This window comes from Canis lupus, chromosome X, assembly GCF_003254725.2.
Source record: "Canis lupus dingo isolate Sandy chromosome X, ASM325472v2, whole genome shotgun sequence".
Classification (NCBI taxonomy): Eukaryota; Metazoa; Chordata; class Mammalia; order Carnivora; family Canidae; genus Canis; species Canis lupus.
In genome coordinates this window covers 90,622,148-90,635,842 of record NC_064281.1, presented here as the reverse complement: position 1 = coordinate 90,635,842, position 13,695 = coordinate 90,622,148, and the positions used below count along the sequence as shown (strand labels likewise).

At 39.3% G+C, this 13,695-nt stretch overlaps 1 protein-coding gene across 14 annotated transcripts in view; it reads left to right on the top strand.

Annotated features, from left to right (window-relative positions):
* The window catches only part of KLHL13 (kelch like family member 13), a 211,204-nt gene that overhangs the window by 120,239 nt on the left and 77,270 nt on the right, over positions 1–13,695 (top strand). For 6 of the 14 annotated variants that reach the window (XM_025431316.3, XM_025431315.3, XM_025431314.3 and 3 more), the window contains one exon: positions 10,142–10,207. The exons of 6 other annotated variants lie outside the window; for them this stretch is intronic. In XM_025431316.3, coding sequence (XP_025287101.1) covers positions 10,142–10,207 — 66 coding nt within the window. Of the gene's footprint in view, positions 1–6,741; positions 6,869–8,088; positions 8,434–10,141; positions 10,208–13,695 lie in introns of those variants that run through there. 2 more of the 14 variants (XM_035711921.2, XM_025431320.3) reach the window with 2 other exon arrangements.

Sequence of the window (13,695 nt, the reverse complement as noted above, 5' to 3'; positions counted from 1 at the left end):
CGAGTCCGGTTAAGGCTCTCCATGTGCATTTGTGTGACCTCGAGCATGCCTCCACTACAGTGCATCTCACGCAGTGCTGTGACTGTACTTGATATTCCCTGGTCTGTGAGCCCTTGTGGGCTGGGGAACTGGGCTGATACTCAGGTTTGAACTTCCAGCCAAAGCACAACACTTGTTACAAAGTAGATGCTTATTAATTGTGTGGGTGGATAAATGAATGGCCTCTGCCTATAGAAAGTTAGCTTACAGTGTTCATTTTGCAAGCTGAGTTGAGCACACATAGGGCTAAATAAAAACAATGAGTCCTACGGGCTGCAAGAGTTCAGAGAAGGACATTTGGTGCCTGTTAGACAAATCAAATGAGGCTTCAAAAGGTAGAGAGCAGGCAGCCCGGGTGGCTCAGTGGTTTAGCGCCACCTTCAGCCCAGGGTGTGATCCTGGAGACCCGGGATTGAGTCCCACGTAGGGCTCCCTGCAGGGAGCCTGCTTCTCCTTCTGCCTGTGTCTCGGTCTCTCTCTCTGTGTGTCTCTCATGAGTAAATAAATAAAAAATCTTAAAAAAAGAGAAAAGGTAGAGAGCTTGAGATAGGAGCACCTGGGTGGCTCAGTTGGTTAAGCATCTGCCTCCAGCTCAGGTCATCCCTGGACACCCGGCTCTTGCTCTTTTGTGCCCTCTCTCTCAAATACATAAATACAACTTTTTTTTAAAGGTAGATCTTGATTTGGAACTGAAGAACAGGCAGAACTTGGGGCACCAGCTGGTTCAGTGGGTGGAGCATGACAGCTCTTGATCTTGGGGTTGTAGGTTCAAACTCCATGTTGGGTGTAGAGATTCCTTAATGGTCAAACCTTAAAAAGAAAGAAAAAGAAACAGGCAGAACTTGTGTGAACAGGGGAGTGGCCATAACTTAGGCAGGGGGAGTGTTTTATGAGTTGAATAGATGATAACAGAATAAAAAAACCGAGAACATGTAGCATTTCCAAAAGAGAGAAGAGACCAGCCTGATTAGGGTATGTGCACAGGGGTGAGGTGAGGGATGGTACAAGTAGTTCACAGGCTAACAATGGGGTGCGTTCTGAAGGCTTTTACAGATTGTTTGCACGATGGTGAGGTTTCTGGCCATGCCCCAAATATGATATTTAACCTACGTAAGTAGCTGATCCATCCCATGGACTGTACTAGCCTGAGATCCAGGGCCTGGGAGCAGGGGGTCTGGAAAGGCGGGACAGGTTCTGAGCTAGAAGACACTAAGTGGTAGAGGAAGTGGAGCTCTGTTATTCTTTTACAGCCCCTCTCTGCATTCTTATCTCTATCTTGGTTTCTCTTTCTCTATCTCTAAACATAGTTGCCCTAACTCACCAGCTCCCCCCACTCAGCTTCCTTCATATAGCACCCCACCCAAGTTCACAAGGACTCCAGAAAGCTCTTGACACCAGCCTTCCCCATTCCCGGAGGGCAACACCTCTTTGCTATTTGAAGAAACTTGACTGTACTCATTCACACCAATGTGAGAATAACTGACAGCCACCTTACCCTGACAGCTCTACTTATTATAATTTTAACAGGATTCTTTTTAGCTCAAATGAACATGTACTTGATGGAATTTCTGGCAGTAGTACACAACAAACAATGAGAGAGAGAGAGAGAGAGAAGTGAAGGTGTGAATGTTGGAGGGAGAGAAATTTTGTTGGAGAGAGAGTTGGCACTAAGGAGAAGATATTTTGAGACAGGAAAAGCCTTTGCTGATTTTCCTTTCTGCTCTAATCCCTCCTCTATACATTTTTGGTATATTCTTCTCTTGAATCCACAGCAACGTAAGCTGCATTAAAAAAATAATATAAATATACATATAAATATACATATAAATATACATATAAATATATCCCCCATGGCAGTTCTCGGCTAAAGGGATTTTGTGTTTTCCAGTTGTGTGCAAATCTGAGACAACCCGTAATGAGAAATAAGGTTAAGTAAGTAAGGAAGAGCTGGGGTGTAGGAGACCTTGAAAATGGGAGTTTACAAATACATCCAAACAAATAAGGAGTCATGGAAGGTTTTTGAATAGAGGATTGAGATGATCCAAGCAATATGGAGGGTATAATTAGTTCTTAGTTTTGGATTAGTAATGATGGGGCATAACGTTCACTCATGGCTCTTGTGTGAATGATCATTACAGAATCCTACTTTTTACTATCCTTTTTTCAGTATTCTGAGACTTCTTCCTTCAACTGTTAGTGTCTGAATACCTGAATCTGACTGTTCTGTGTGGGTTCTGAGCCGATCTTTCCTTTCAGATTCAGGATCCTAGAGGTTTTTATGACCCTTGTGTTTCCAGGGTAGCCCATAGGGACCTATACACTGTGTTTCTGTGTCCCAGTAGCACAATTCAAGTCCAATATTAGCAAAACATGGCTCCCTTTTGTAAGACCACATTTACTTTTATTTAAATAAAAACCTGCAGCCTCTGTACCCCAGAATACTCCCCAAGATAGTGGTTAATGATATGTATCAGTTAGCCTGTCACAGCTGCAAGAGCTTCCACACCCTCTACCCAACCCTAAGCAGATGCTAAAGTTTGTTGTGAATATGCTTTTCCCCATGGGGAACTCCATTGTCTCTCTCTCTCTTTTTTATTATTATTATTACTCATGGTGTTGAGATCCTCAGTATTTCTACCCTGCTGGTTTGCATAAATGGGAAGGCCAGGAAATGGCATGAGAAAAGGATCTGAGATATTTCCTTCTGCCTCAATTTTAATTCTCATATTGGAACAGAAGATTCATAGGTCTTTAATCAAATATATATATTTTTCTCTATTTTGAAAGTTACAGGGGCTTGTTAGCAATGGGCCCTCCTGTGCTTCGTTTGTGTATTCTCCTCTTGACTGCCTACTGTGCCATTTGAGTTACTAGGTATTGGTGATGTGCAGTGGCTTGCTTGGTTGAATTCACTATTTTATTTTTTTGTTCAATCTAGCGGAGCAGTTATTGTCAAAATTGGATTTTGTGGCTTACTTTTTTTATCATCACTGGTTACAATAATTTAAGAGGCTCTAATAGTCCAAAGAATATGTTTTTTATCCTTTTCAATTAGCAGTCTGTAGAAATGATTGGTTTTAGGCAATGCTGCTTCACATTTCAGTGTTCTGGTCTGGGTGTCAAACCAGTGAAATGTGTTTCTTCAGTTTGTAGTTTTACCAGCACTCTCTTGCTTAGACAAATGATGATTGGCATTTCCCTTCCTGATTGTAGCAAAGTGTCTGCTCCACTCATTTTGGTTCAGCGGTCACTCACTGAGCCATTCACCCCCTCCATCCGTCCATCCTAAAGTTGTTGTACACCTGCTGTTCTGGGCACTCTGCTAGGCACGCACAGGGGGCCATCACACAGACATCCAAAGGAGCCTCTTACGTATTTAGGTATACTGTTTGAAATTGTGGTCTTCCATTTATTTCTTTCCATTCTTATCTTAGTTCAGGGAGGAGAATGCCCTTTAATGATCTCTTGTTCCATTATCACCCCAAAACAGTTTAGTCTCGGAGGAAAGAAAACCTCCCCCTGCCAAACTTAATTTCACTAAAGTTCCCTCCTACAATTGGGCTACTGTGTGACAGGCACTGAGATGGGTAGAATAAAAACATAAGGAGGACCCAGAGGCAGCTCTCAGGAGTTTATAGTTGAGTTTATAAAAACAGTTACAATCCAAAGTGACAGGACCTCTAATGTTCAGAGTGTCATGGGGGTTTAGAAAACCTGGCAACGGAGTCAGCTAAGGGATCTCCTTGATAGACAAGGAGAACAGGGAATTCCACGTGGAGAGGGTGTCATAGGAGAAACTACTGAGGCATGAGAGAGTATGGCACGTTAGAGGTCTGTGCCAAGAAATGCTAATTGAGGGATAAAAGAGAGCTCTGAGAAGTGCCACTGGGAAGGTATTTCTGGCAATGGTAGAGGTTGATGATTCTGCAACTTGAATCAGATATCATCCTATGCCTTCCATGATATATTCCTCTTTTCCTCCCACTTTTTACTTACTTCCTCTTCAAGTAACTACATGGTGGTATTTAGGATTCATGTTTGCAGGGGTTTTTTCCCCCTAAAATAAATATTAATACAGAGGTGACTAATGGACACCAAATTAGGTGTCAGGGGATGTGGATTCTTGTTTTCCAGTTCTCTCAGCAGCTAGGTCACTTGAGCCAAGCCAATTTAATAGCTCTGTTTCTTCACTTAAATGGGAATTTTAAAATGGGAATATTAACACCTGCATTGCCTACCTCAGAGTCCATTTGAAAAGGCAAATGAGACTCTTAAAAATGAAATGGTACGGTAGACATTTTTCTTTGGAATTCTGCTAGCTAGGGCTATCTATCATCTGACACTCAAGACAAAACACTTCATGGAGTATCTGGATAAGAAAATTAAGCTGAAAGGAAGTTGACAAATAGGAATATTCTTATTTCCTCATTAACTCCATATGTCAGCCCTTCTGTCTGTGGAAAGTCATTTAGTTTATTTCTGTGTTTCTTCACTAACATGATGAAATTTCCTTCTTCCCATTGGTCTGTCATGTATATCTTCACCCACTTTAGTTTTCATGGTAGCTATTAAATAGTAATAGATTTAAGACTTAGGCTACTGGGCTGCCTGGGTGGCTCATTCAGTTAAGTGTCTGACTCTTGATTTTGGCTCCGGTCATGATCTCAGTCATGAGATCGAGCCCTGCATCAGGCTCTATGCTCAGTGCAGAGTCTGCTTGTCCTTCTCCATCTGCTCCTCCTCCTCTCTCTCTCAAGTAAATAAATCATCTTTTAAAAGAAGATCTAGGATAGTAAAATATAAGCTGGTATATTTCATAGTCAATCTTGAATAATTTATATCTATCAGGTAGTTTGAATTACTCACGAATTACCCTCAATCATTTGTGTTACCATATAGTGGAGTGACCTGCACTTTGTTACATTTTAGGGATATATAAAAAGGTTATGATTCATTCAGTTAGGAATGGGAAGTTATAAAACTAGCTGTTTTTATTTTTTTGCAATTTTTCCCAATCCAGTGACAGTACAGGTAGAGTTATTAGTAACAGGAAAAGGCTTATCTTTCCTTTTGACCCCACCTTTCCTATTAGATTGAGTGGTAATACTCCTGGAATCTGGTCACTCACCTGAAATATGAACTTCCGGGCTGTAGGAATATGAGCAATTGCTCCCAGTATAAATACCCCTGACCAACCCTTCTTTAGATCAATGGTTTTCAAAATCTATCATCCAAGGACATTTCTGCATGGCAGAAAACTCTCTAAACCACTTAAGTCCTGCTCTGAGCCATCTTATATACACCAGAAGAAAGGAGAGTCCACTACAGCTATGGATGAGATAAACACAATGATGCTATTTTAAATGGAATTTAAGTGAATTATTTATACTAGATTAATATAGACCCTGTCATCAAAATCACTAATAATATAAGAGCCTTTACTGTGTACTACCAGGAGTAAGCCCCTCTTTCCTCCTCCTCTAGATGAACTCTAGTGCATGTGAAATGTGTACGTGAATTTGGATAAAATACCTATTCTAGTTCAAACTATAATATAAAATGATTATTACTTTTTTTCTGCCAGGCTTGAGGGAAATACTCTGGTAATTGTTCTGTTTTCTACAAAATCAAATGAGGAAATGGTCTGGTTTATTTTTTCTTTGTTTTAAAGTCTGTGGTACCATTGATACATAGTTTCAAAACATTCTTCTGAGGACCTAGTGGATTAAATCATTTTTATGTCCACTAAGTACTGCCCTTTTTTGAAGAATTCTTGAGAAAAGTGTGGCCCATATCCAAAATCGCATTCTTCTTTTTTTCTGTATTTGAATTTTTTCCTTATAAGTTAATGGAAAGGAAAGTGGTCAGTTTTTGCACTCAATAAACAAGAAAGAAGGTGTAGACAGCTTTTATCTGGGACATTTTTAAGTCATTGAAAGAATATTCAAGTATTAACTGCTTTTTGAAATTATTGGCAGAATTCTCTTAACCCACTTTAACATAAAATGGTTGAATAAGATGAAAAGATTTTTTATTGTCTACATAAAAGAAAGCACCATGGTTTTTGCATCATTGCATAAATCTAAGAGATTATGCATACATAAAAAGGATGAGACAAAGCTGAATGCTAAATGCCAACATCAACGAAAGCTTGTCTGAGTATTTGACACTGAGCATAATGGGGTGTGGTTCCACAGGGAGAGAACACTAAATATTTACACCCAGGACTTGTTTCTCTGTTAAAGCTTCTTGTCCTAGATTAATCTCCCAGCTAACACTATTACCCTCCTTTTTAAAACATATCCCCTTCTTACACATAGAGTTTTCTCCTTTAAACCTCATGAGGTGCTAAACCTTCCGGATCTAAAGCCCTGCTCTTACTCTCCCATCTCTTTCTGTGATCTTCATGAATTCTTTCTGTTTATTGTATGGATCTTCAGGTGAATTCTCTTGGTTTACTGCGAGTAATAAAAAATAAAGCACGCCCCCCCATAACCTCCCTTAGCTCTCCCCCTCCCAAGATCACAGCTCTATAATTAAGCTCTTCTGTTGGTTTCCCTTTCTCATCAATTCTCTGGAATTTTCCAACAGGAGCTGTGATGTATATAGGCAGCATTGTGACATGTTAATGCAGAGTCGTTGCCCAGTGCAGATGGAATTCACTTCACAGTTCATACCCTTTCCTTTCCAGGCCTGAGAGCAGTAAAAGAAGGTACTGAGATTGGTGTGTACTGTGAAGTCTGGGGAGGGGTGCTTCCTTCCGCCACTTACCCTCAGGCTCTGACTTGCCTTCGTGTCATCTCCTCACCATCTTGCTTGAGTGCAACAGGTATTTTGAATGGTGTGTGCTAAACTGGTAGGAGGAATGCATGGTCCATATAATGGAGGAACATTTGAAAATTGGAGACTCAGATTACCATGGGAGACATCGCAGACAAGAATTGGATTGGAGCTGGATCTAGAAGGATGAGTTGAGTTCAGAAAGTGGAGAGGGAAAGAGATTGCATGTCAGAAGGCTCTGGAGCCAAGGGAGACAAAAGAAGCTCAGGGGATGGGAAGTGGGTGGTAGGGGATACTATAGCAGTGAATTCCAAGAGTGGGTCCTCCAGCTTATAATGCGTTCTTAGGGCTAGGCATTGTTGCTTAAGTAATTCCTCGAGTGATCCACTCATTGAGCACATAGCTTCTCATAGCTCATAGGATAAAGGCCAAGCCTCTCAACTCACATGTGATCTCTGTATCCCTTAAAATCCACTCCCCTCAACACTATGTACCTGTGCTCCTTCCAGTGATATTGAAGGCCTCCTTGATCCTTCTGACCTGTGGTACTCCTTTAAATCTCGGTGTGCCTGCACAGACTTTGTCTTCTGGGTCTGCCTGGGGAATGTCTCATTCTTGGGCCTCAGTTGCAGCCTAACTTTTATTGCTCCTCTGATATTTATCGTTCCTCTGTAGAATCCTAGGCATATACTAGTAAAGCTTCTATGCTGTATTTTGTGCTGTCAGGGTGCATGTCTGCTTCCCTCACTTAACTCAGAGCTTCCTGAGAGCAAGGGATTGTGTCTTGTTGACTTTTCTATCCATATCACCTGGCAGAGTCCCTACCAAACATGTAGCAAATTCTTAACAAGTATTTGTTGAATGAAATATTTATTGAACATTTAATTTACATCATGTATAGTTGTATTTTAAGAGAATTCATCTAGAAGCAAGGTGATTGATAGCTTGAACATAGGAGGTGCAGAGGGACCAGTTGTATGTATTTTTGGAAGTAGCTCATTTGTTAAAAAAAAAACAGTAGGGATTAGACAGTAAAATTGATAAAGAATAAAGGATAGGACTTAATGACTGGCTACTTGAGGCACGAGGAAGATAAGAGTTATAGATAATGAAGATTTAGGTTAATATGACAAATAACAGGGCAGTGACCCTTGAAAAAATCAGGTTACTTTCAGGTAAACATGTTTTTTTTCTACGTCACATCTCCTGATGCTAGTATTTGTCTCATCCCACCTCTGCTCTGAAGATGAACACTTTGTTCCTGTTCAATTAACTGGAACTAAGCTCAAGATTCATGTGCTCCTGATCTCTGTATCTGATCAGCGCTTAAGATAAGAAATAGAAATAGTTCAGCCACGCCGGCTACAATTTCCTACCAAGGGAAGGTGTTCAGTGCATAGGTTTTTGAATATATCAAGGCTGTTTCTGCTTTTGGGAGCTACAACTGAAGTGTTATACCAGGCAGATGCACTGGGGTGCGCTACTATGTAGCAGAGCCTAGCTGTGCATCACCGCTCTCAACTTTAAAACTCCAGAGAATTTGATGAGAGAGGGATCCACAAGAACATGACAAATGATGAGAGTTCAAACCTTAAGAGAAAAATGGGCTTATTGGTAAGAGACCTTTCTTTTCCTTTATTTACTGCTGTTACTTATTCATTAAAATAGCAAGCCTGTTGTTTTCATATCTGCCTGTGAAGCGGTGTACAAAAATCAATTTTATATGTATTGTAGAATTCAGGAGACATATTGGTAACCATGCAAAAATCATAGGAAGCATGTATAAAGCTTGATTTTTTTTAAAAAAAAGTCACTAAGTAAATTCTGCTGTATTTCAGAGTGTGGTATAAATGTGTATCTATATCCATATATAGCTTAAATGTAATACAGGTTAAGAAATATATATATTTTTTAAAAGTTAAAATAAAGCATAGTGACTTGTGTAGAGATACATAATTTCACTCAGTTACCAGAAGGTGGCACACCAGATTCTTCTTAAATACACAAAGGAAAGGAATAATATTAATAGGAATATAAAATAAGCTGTATTTAAAGATACTTTCCTGTATTTTTAAGGGAAAAATAATATCGTTATTTGCATGGTGAGGCTTAATGCTAAGACTTAGCAGATATTAATTCAATCCATTGTAGCTTTTTAAGATACAAAAATAATAATTTTTGTGTGTATAGCATTTTAAAAGTAGACTTTGACATAGTGTTGTCATTAAAGAGATGCTGTTTCAAATTCATCATTCCAAAAAACAAATAAAAGATTTGCTACCTACTTTGGCATGAGAGGTCCTTAGACTGAGGATAATGTTATGGGTAAGGTCTCTGGTGAGGTCTTTCTAAAGATACTATTAGACTATGACTTTGATTGAGTTATGACTTTAATAATGCAATAGCACTTGGGGGATGACCCAGAAAAGAGCCCAAGCTGCTTATTTTGAAGAAAATGTTAGACCAGGGTAATGCCTAGTAATGGTGGCTTTCTGTAAGCTAATTGCAAGGTGAATATCATGAATGCAAACACATTAAATTAGGGGTTAGAGCTCCTCCAACACCTGGCAGCTTACTTTTAATTTTCTCAAAGTTGGCTGGTGCCAGCATCACTGCAGTGCTCCCATAGTAGTCTCTATTTTGAAAGCTGCCTTCCCCAGGCAGTATCAGAAGTCTGTTCATCGTTGTCTTTTAGATCAGCCCAAAGGGGTGAGATATATGGCAGAACTTTCGCCAAAACAGAATCTCCTGGCTAGGAGACGGTGTGTCTATTTGTATGTTTTTTATTAATTACAAGCAGTACGAAAATCAGAAAATTGGTAGTAAACGAACCTAGAAGAACATTAGCCATCTGTTCCCTGAAAGCTTGTAATGTGTGTCAGGTTTTTATGGTAAAACAGTCGATCAGCAAAGAATTGAACTTTAGTCTTCAAAAACTAGAAAATGACAAAGCATTCCAAGGCCGTGTATATATTTACTGGAAAAGTGTTTCCTTCTGTCCAAATTTGGCTAGTTTAGTCTTTCAGATAAGCTGCCAATAGATGTTGTACTTCATGTCAGTCTTTATTCCAGACTTTCTGAAACATTAAGAGAGCTTCTAAAAACAAATAGAATCTTATGGCTTTCTTGTTACCTTATTTTTTTTAACAGTTAATTTACATGTTTAAAAATTGTCCTATGTGGTATTAACTGTTCAGTATTTAGAAACATGGTTCATTAATTTACAGCTAAAATATCTGCAGAGCATGCTTTAAAAAATTTGAACAAAATACAATAAAGCCACAATTAACCAGATTTTTTTTTTTTTGCACTCCATTTTTAGGAGACGGAGACAGTTGTCTTTAAAACAAGCCGATTTCAAGGATATATTCAAAAAATCAACTCCAGGGTATGTCCAAGGGTCTGCATTTTCCTCTACCTTTTTGTCAGTGAGAATTTATTTTTGTAAAAAAAAAAAAGACCCTGAGATACTAGAAGACATTCAGTCATCAAAGAATCTTTCAGTAATGTCTGGGTTACTGTGTTAATTAAGCTGAAACAAATGATAAATTATTCCGTTAATAGAAATACCACACATCATTGTACTGTGTTTTGTATTTTCCAGTGGGCTTTCACAAGCACGAGTTCAGTTGGTTTGTAGAATATTGCTGTGAGTCAGGCAAAGAAAGGGACATCTTCCCTATTTTCCAGATAAGATAATATGGGAAGTCACAAAGCCAGTTAGTGGCAGAACTGCAGTCAGACCATAGGTGCCTACCTCTGTCCTCTTCCCTACTCTTCCTCATGGAAAAGGCTTGAAACAAGCTTTTTAACAGGTACATGGTGTTGAATAGTCTATACAGTGTATATGACCTTTGTTTCCTAATTGCTGGGATTTTACCATTTCCCACTTCATAGATGTCTATTGGTCTGCCTCTGTGCCTTTCTGTCAGCCAGCTGGATACCTTGCTTTCAGACTCTTCCAGACCTGGAAGGATCTAGAGTGTGGGAGGGCAAGGTAATGGCCCTGGACAGGGCAGACTGACAACAAGGGGTGAGCAGCCAGTGCTGAGATTGTTGAGAGAGAAAACAGTCTTGCATAGCTGTCTTGAGTGAGGGGTTAGCAACCTTGACTTTAGAGCAGTGTTTCTCCAAGTTTAAAAGACTAGGCATGAAAATCAACTGGTGGACTTGTTTAAAATGCAGGGTACTAGGCCTCACCTCCAGACTTCTGCATTTAAGATATTCACCCCAGACGATGCTCAGGCATACTAAAGTTTGAGAACATCTGCCTGCCAGGTATAGGACTTTTCTCTTGGCATATGTATCAGAGTGTAAAGAAAAGAGCCACTTTTCTCTCAGTAGCATTCGTGTTTCATGTCCAAGCATATATGGGGGCTGGAGTCAGACAAGGTGAGGAGTGACAGATAGGGCTGGCACACACACATTGCTGTATCTACATCTGAGGCATTATCACAATAGCTCTTGTGCATTATGGGGTCTGTGAAGTATTTTTAAAAGACTTGTGTCCATTTTAGACTTGAAGACAGTAAATGGCCAAAAGAGAAAAGTGAAAATAATTAGGTTTTGATATTTGAAGAGTTAGCCCGTTCCCATTGTTTTAAATTAAAATTAATTTTAAAAAGTTGGCTAATAGACTAAGCTTATACAGGGTTCTGGATTGTTAAGGCTTTACAGTAGCAGTGTATTTATGCTTACCCATTCATGTTCCATATGTGAATATGCAGTCTGCCTCATTAGATTGCCAGAGATTTGTGGCCAGGGAACATGTGTTCTTTTGTATACCTGTAACATCTAGCAAAGTCATAAGTTCTTAGTACTTATTGATGATTGAACCAATTCAGCATGCACTCTTCTTTATAGGCTTTGGGCTAGGCATAGTGAGTTGATTGATTTTGGTATTTGTGAAGTTCAAGGAGTCAATCTTGCACCGTTGGTAATGACTAATATAGAAAGAAGTCCTCAGTTGAAACAAACGTGTTTTAGTTGACAGATGTGAAAGCATGGTCCTAATTAATTTGCTAATGCTTGTTCCTCGTTCAGAGTATCAGTTTAAACTCAGTCTTGCTGCCTCTTCACCCTTTTTGGAATATAAGTTATGTTGTTCTCTCTACAGATTAGAATCTCAAAGATTGGTAATTCTGGAAATTCCCAAACATAAATATTTTCGTTTACTGACTGAACAACATCATAGGAATTTAAATAACATGTCCAGACCTGGTGGTTCTAGAAGACTCATGAAAATGCTCAACAGCGTCTGTGACTTAGATCAAGCTGAATAAGGAATGAATGAATAAATAAATGCTAGCTAATGGGAAGATAAAAATTCACTTAAATGCTATGTAGCTTCAGAATTCCATGAGAAGTAACTGATTATTTAAAACATATTCTGGGGCGCCTGGGTGGCTCAATCAGTTAAGCATCTGCCTTTGGCTTGCATCATGATCCTGGAGTCCTGGGATCGAGCCCCACCTCGGGCTGCCTACTCAGGGAGCCTGCTTCTCCCTCTCCCCCTCTGCTCATGCCCTCTCTGTCTCTCAAATAAATAAAAAAATGAATAAAATCTTTAAAAATGAAAATAAAACATGTATTTGATTTTGAAGACATGAAGTGATTCTGAACTTACTTGTTGAAGTAAGAAAGTTAGAAAGGCAGTCATAAAACCCAGATTTAAATTAACATCTAGCTTAAGTGGCACCTGACTGGCTCAGTATGAAGAAAATGCAACTCTTGACCTTGGGGCCCTGAGTTCAAGCCCCACGTTGGGTAGAGAGATTACTTACATAAATAAACATAATTAATTATAATTAATTAATATTAATTAATTAAGTCTAACGTAAATCTAGGGTCAACCTAAAAGATGAAGTGTGTTTTTTACTCCGTTGTATCAAAACTCCATTTACTTTCGTTAGTAATAAAACATGAGATAAGGGAAAAGAAATTATTTCCCCCACTGGACAACCATTACTTGGGGATGTGTAGGGAAATAATTTTTAAAGTCATGTCTACCTTTAAAACAGTTGGTTAAAAAAGATCAGTTTGTAATACACAAGCATTTTATATATCATGACTTAATGATGTCTGACATCATAGGATTTTCACTGAATTGCTAAATAGTTTCTGAGGCATAACTATTTTATTTTTATTTTTAGAGAAGAGGGTATGAGTAGAGTAGGGGGAGAGGCAGAGGGAGAGAGACAATACTAAGCAGGCTCCATGCTCAGTGAGGAGCCTGATGTGGGGCTCAATCTTACGACCCTGAGATCTTGACCTGAGCCAAAATCAAGAGTCGGATGCTTAACAGACTGGGCCACACAGGCACCCTGAGGCATAATGATTTTAAATTGCACTTCTCAGCTAGTTTCTATAATTTAGACTTACCAGTATGTATTTGTTATCTTTAAGTGTAATTGTTTCTATATCCCCTTTATTTCTCTAAGAATAAAATCTTTCTAACTTAAGATCACCCAAGAGAAGAATTATAAATTCAAAAATGAGAAGGATCGGGGATCCCTGGATGGCTCAGTGGTTTTGCGCCTACCTTTGGCCCAGGGCACGATCCTGGAGACCCGGGATCGAGTCCCGCATTGGGCTCCCGGCATGGAGCCTGCTTCTCCCTCTGCCTGTGTCTCTGCCTCTCTCTCTCTCTATGTCTATCATAAATAAATAAAAATAAATCTTTAAAAAAATGAGAAGGATCTCAAAATAGTTAAGAAAATAGAGGTATTAAGCTGGTTGCTAAATCTCTTGGATACCACCATAGCAGACAAGTCCTAAGACTATAAAACTACACACCCTTATGAAAACTGTTGATCACCATGTCATGGCAGCAGGTCACAGGGTTCAAGTTTGAGTTGAGTCTTTTTTGGAGTTTAA